This window comes from Cottoperca gobio, chromosome 14, assembly GCF_900634415.1.
Source record: "Cottoperca gobio chromosome 14, fCotGob3.1, whole genome shotgun sequence".
Lineage (NCBI taxonomy): Eukaryota > Metazoa > Chordata > Actinopteri > Perciformes > Bovichtidae > Cottoperca > Cottoperca gobio.
Window position 1 is genome coordinate 4,042,799 of NC_041368.1, and position 5,498 is coordinate 4,048,296.

The 5,498-nt window shown below is 40.4% G+C and overlaps 1 protein-coding gene across 1 annotated transcript; it reads left to right on the forward strand.

Moving 5' to 3' along the window:
* Window positions 1-243: 243 nt before the first annotated feature.
* Window positions 244-3,410, forward strand: smfn (small fragment nuclease). Its single transcript, XM_029448244.1, has 7 exons — window positions 244-534; window positions 1,281-1,364; window positions 1,449-1,526; window positions 1,910-2,021; window positions 2,114-2,222; window positions 2,581-2,634; window positions 2,962-3,410. The coding sequence occupies exons 1-7, from the start codon at window positions 274-276 to the stop codon at window positions 3,089-3,091; spliced, it is 828 nt and encodes a 275-aa protein (XP_029304104.1). The 5' UTR covers window positions 244-273; the 3' UTR covers window positions 3,092-3,410.
* The last annotated feature ends 2,088 nt before the right edge of the window (window positions 3,411-5,498 follow it).

A 5,498-nucleotide genomic window follows, 5' to 3' on the forward strand; every position in this document is an offset into this window, starting at 1 on the left:
GTTTCTTCTTAAAAGCAATTTTGATGTAAACTCCTTCAGTTATCTAATTTTAACAGGCATGCTTTATATTATAGCCTAATGTTAATCACATTTTTTAAATGAATGTTTTATGTATATTGTTATGGTCAAAAAATGAAAAAAGACAAAAAGAAAATGTTGAACAAACGAAATCTGGCCATAACCGTGTGTAACTCTCGCGATCGTTACGCTATCTGACCCCACTGATGGGATGAAGTTATTTTTACGACAGTTTAGAGCGGAAACCGGCCAAAGATGCTCGCGTGTTCGCGGACTGCGGCATGGGCTCCAGTTATCTTGGAGTTTCTTTGCAGGAGGAAATATCCCGTACTGCGGCACACCAGGGCAGCGTCTCATTCAAACTGCAGTCGTGTTTTGCAGAACAATTCCCCGGTTAGCCGTATAATAAGGCCATTTACTTCCAGATTCGGTTCATGTTTTGATGTTCAGTTGTCCAGAAAAGTCAGTATGTCGTCCAACAAGATGTCTCAGAGAATGGTTTGGGTAGATCTGGAGGTAGGTCACTGCGCTGAAACCGGTTTGTGTTAGTTCCCTTAAGGCTACTGTTTGGAAATTTGCTGACAACAGCTAATGGTAGGATAGGATAATAATCAGAAATAGCCGGAATGATTATGATGATACTCGGTATAACGTGTCTATGTGTCTAACTAAATCATGTGTAAGTACCTGAGGACCAACTGTAGCATACGTAACGTTAGCTAATGATGCAACATCCCCAAATGTAACCTTAACGTTAGTTAGCTAACCTTACAAGACAGAGAGACGGGCAGGCTCAATAAATATCAGGAATGTGCTATATGTTATTTGTTATAGCTAACGTTAGCTAACTAGTGATGAAATGGCAACCTAGCAGTCTGTTATTATTCTCATTACTGTAATGTGTGACAGCAGGCTCGCAGATTAAGTTTTGATCGGTAGAAACCTCACCCACATGGAAAATGTTAATTTTTAAAGTTTTTTCATGCGTCCTCCCGTAAATTGTGTGAAAGGCACATCCAATAGTTTCTGGATGATATAGCTCCCTGCATGCAAACAATGGTGGATGCAGGCATACTACTGCAACATCCTATTTAGCCTATGTTACAATTATTCTCAGGGAATCTGCCTGTTGATGTTGTTGTGAACCCATTCCATACTATTTAACAAGTAAATAAGTGCTGTAAGAAGTAAAGTGATGCTGCTTTCGAGTGCCAGACACATGTTGGAGATCTATCCATCTACCTTGTCTCTGTGTTTTTTAGATGACCGGTCTGGACATTGAGAAGGACCAGATTATTGAGATGGCATGCCTAATTACAGACTCTGACCTGAACATTTTGGCTGAGGTAATAATAAACGCAAACAAAATTGGACTGCCACTTCTATTCTGTTTGTATTGTTAATTAAACGTATCTGTTCTCCGTCGGCAGGGGCCCAACTTGATAATTAACCAGCCGAACGAACTGCTGGAAGGGATGTCAGAGTGGTGCAAAGAGCATCATGGAAAGGTAAGCTGTCTTTGTGGTGGGGGGGCAGGAAAACACAGATAGAATATCACATAGGGTGGGAAAGATTTCTGCATAGACAGCTCTCTGAGTTGCACATTTGAAGCATTTTGCACTTTAGGCCACACTCCAGTCAGTGATGTCAAACGGCTGCAAATATTCTGCCTGTGACAACTGACGGGGAACACTGGCTTTTACAGTAGAGAGCAGCGCAACAGTCATTTTCTATCTCAGTCCAAAGAAGTTATTCATCTGTCTGAATGCAAAGACGCACCATGTTTAGGTCGACAGTCTATAATCAGACTGGGATGTACACGGTGCTAACAGTCCCAACTAGGGAAGCAACAACTGAATGACTGTAAACGGCCAATGCACTTGTGTCTCAGTCAGGACTGACCCAGGCTGTACAGGACAGTAAAATCACCTTGGAACAAGCAGAGTATGAGTTCCTGTCATTCGTCAGACAGCACACCCCGCCTGGACAGTGTCCGCTTGCTGGTGAGTTACTTTTTAGAATCTGCTTCAGAAATAAATATTACTCGAGTGATTTGGCTCCTAATTTCATGTCCTATGATTCCTTCTTCCTGCAGGTAACTCTGTGCATGCGGACAAGAAGTTCCTGGACAAGTTCATGCCACAGTTTATGTACCACCTGCACTACAGAATCATTGACGTCAGCACCATCAAGGAGCTTTGCAGGCCAGTGTTTGTGTGGAAGTTTTGCAGATTTGCACAAGAATTTGAATATTTTCCACATTTGTCTCCCACCTGTCCGCAGTACTTTTGTTTCTAGTCTCTTTAGCTTGCACAATGAATACTTTCCCGGCTCATCTACTGAAGGCCTTGTTATTCACTCAAGCCCTACTAATGATCTTCTCTGATAACTATAGTCCGTTTGATAGTCACAGTGTTGCAATGCTGAATAGGTTTTGTTACTCAATGAAAGTGACTCTACTTAGCAGCACCTCAGAAGAACTTAAAGATAGTATGGCGTTCTCTTCATTGTGACTGTATTGTTTGGTAAACGTGGGTTTGTGTTTCTCTAAACGCTTCACAGACGGTGGTTTCCAGAGGAATACAAAGTCGTGCCTCACAAGAAAGCAGCCCACAGGTAAACAATACATCAACATACTCATGTAAAGCATGATTGTGCTTTTTCAACTGAGGTTTTACTTTTGCTGCTTACTGATGTCAATTATGATTCCACTGTATTGATCAAAGTAACTGCTGAGATCTTTAAACACACTGGTATCACTACAATAAAGTCAATAAAGGCAAAACAAGCTGTCAGACACACACATCTCTCTTTTTCAGGTGGTAAGTACACCAGTATTGTAACAAACATAACTGATAGGAAATTAATCAAGCTTACTTTGACTGGTTCAGAGTCCTACGCACAATACAATAATTACATTAACACTCTTGTTTCCTCCCTCAGAGCCTTGGGTGACATCCAGGAGAGCATTAAAGAGCTGCAGCACTACAGAGTCAATGTCTTCAAAGCCTCAACAGAGAAGAAGTGCAAAGCTTTAGAAAACGGAGGCAGCAACAGTAGTTCACACATATGAGTGAGACTGTGGAACCTTCAGTTTCATTAGTCAGTGAGATTTATGTGATGGTCTTCATTGATTTTTAGTTTATGTTGATATTTAGCTGCTCAGTTATCCTTTTGTTTCAGTGTTTCTCAAAAGTAAAATGTAGAGGTTTCATCAAAGGGAGCAATTCTTGTAAAAGTTTATTCAAAACAAACCTATTTTTCCAAGTTTAAAAGAGGAACTTTTGAAAGTGACCTCACAATATTGTATTTATTTAACTTTAGTCTGGGATTGATATTGATTTTCCCTTGTTTTTAAAATGAAACCAAATAAACTATGATCCCTGAAGAAACCTGTGTCCAATGTATCAACTGAATGTAACGGAGTTTGGTGCATGTGGTTCATTAACACAGGAAGAAGAGACTGAAACATAAAAGTACACACTAATATTTCTTACAGGTTCAAAATGTATTTAGAGTGTGGTGTTGGTGGGCTCTTCTTTCCTCCTATGAAATGATGCGACTGCTGCAGGAAAACACAAACCCTAAATGTTTGGAAAACACATGTTCTCCTCTGGATAGTGAGTCTCCAAATTCTGTTGATAGAAAATGGTGCAGTGCATTACTTTCTTTTTCTTTTCTTTTTTACTAACTGCCAAAACGGTAAAGTATATAATTGTACGTAGTGTTTAGAGTATACTATTTATATATATATTTGTGTATATATAGTATCTATTTAGAGTATAGAGTCGTGTACTGTTGGGACACAGAACTCCAGCTGGAGGAGCAACACTAGATGGCAGTGTGCACCTTGGACAGAGTTGAAGTACAGTACAGTGTTGCTTCTAAGTTTTGCAATGACTTAGAAATTAAATTTTTTACTTTGAAAATGAGGAATTGATGAAGAAAGATGAGCTCAAAACCAAAGATTGTGTTGGTATCAAAAAGAGCTTATTTCACTTGGTACACAGTCAGTTGCTCAAAAAGTCAACCGGTCCATCCATTGGCCAACTTGATCAGGCCACATTGTCATCTGATGGACACGATAGAATTTACTTAGAATTTAGAATGTACATAAAGTATTCTGACTACTTTTCACATTTTGTTGTTGCAGCCTTATGCTAAAATCATTTAAATTATTTTTCCCCCTCATCAATCTACACTCAATATTCAATGACAAAGCAAAAATAGGATTTTAGAAATGTTTGCAAATGTATTAGAAAAGAAAAAACTGAGCTGCAGTTTGGCTTTCTGTCATTATGGGGTATTGAGTGCAAAATAAAGGGGAACAATTCATTTAAACAATTTTAGCATAAGGCTGCAACATAACAATGTGAAAGGTGAAGGGGTGTGTGTATAGCTTCTCCGTTCTCAAAGTGCAGTCAGTGCAGAGTGAAGGGAAGCAGTGTTGACTTATCACTATAAATCACTTCACAGTGATGTTGCATTTCCCAAGTTTAGGTGTCATGCTGACTTATATATAAAAGCCTCTGTCCTTGGAGTTGTTCCTGTACAAATGTACACTTTGATAGTGTGATTGTGTGTGTGTGTGTGTGTGTGTGTGTGTGTGTGTGTGTGTGTGTGTGAGAGAGAGTGTGTGAGAGAGAGTGAAGGCAGGGGGCTTTGGACAGCACCATATTTATAACTGTGATGTGAGTGCTCCCGGTCTACATTATGAGGCCTCATCAAAGTGTCACACAGAACACAAATTCAGATCAATAGGCTGGATGAGCACACACACACACACACACACACACACACACACACACACACACACACACACACACACACACACACACACACACACACACACTTAACACCACCTGTACACAGACTAGATTTAGTTGAAGTAAGGAAAATAATGGTGCTGCTCGGTTTGTATTGTGCAAAAAATAATTGGCTTCAAAATCAGGCTCTCCTGCTTTTTCAAATCAAATCGATCTGGTACGGTATCTTGTGTGTGTGTGTGTGTGTGTGTGTGTGTGTGTGTGTGTGTGTGTGTGTGTGTTTGTGAGCGAGCTTAGTCTATACATGGCATTGTATTTCATTGTTGACTCATCACAAATGCTCCAGTCCTCATCCCACCTCTGCCACCCTCCACTGCCATTTCTCTTTTCTTCAAAAATGCAAATTGATGGGGTTGCAGACAACTTGTGCTTTTTACACATACACATACTCTTACACTGTGAACATGTGACAGCCCTCAGACTCAGTCCCAGCCTCCCAGATTTGAGTTAATCTGACAAGGCAGGTCATGAAAGTGAGGCGTAAAGCCTCTTCTAACCCAACTTCAAAGTGAGGTGGAGGATGTGGAGATGAATAGACAGTGTTCTGACCTGGACTGTGTGCATCCATGCTGTGGTGTGAAAACTCCGTGGCCGCTTCCTGACCCCTGACGTGCAGCCACACTGTCAGTCAAATCTGTGTTAGCTTGTTTTTTT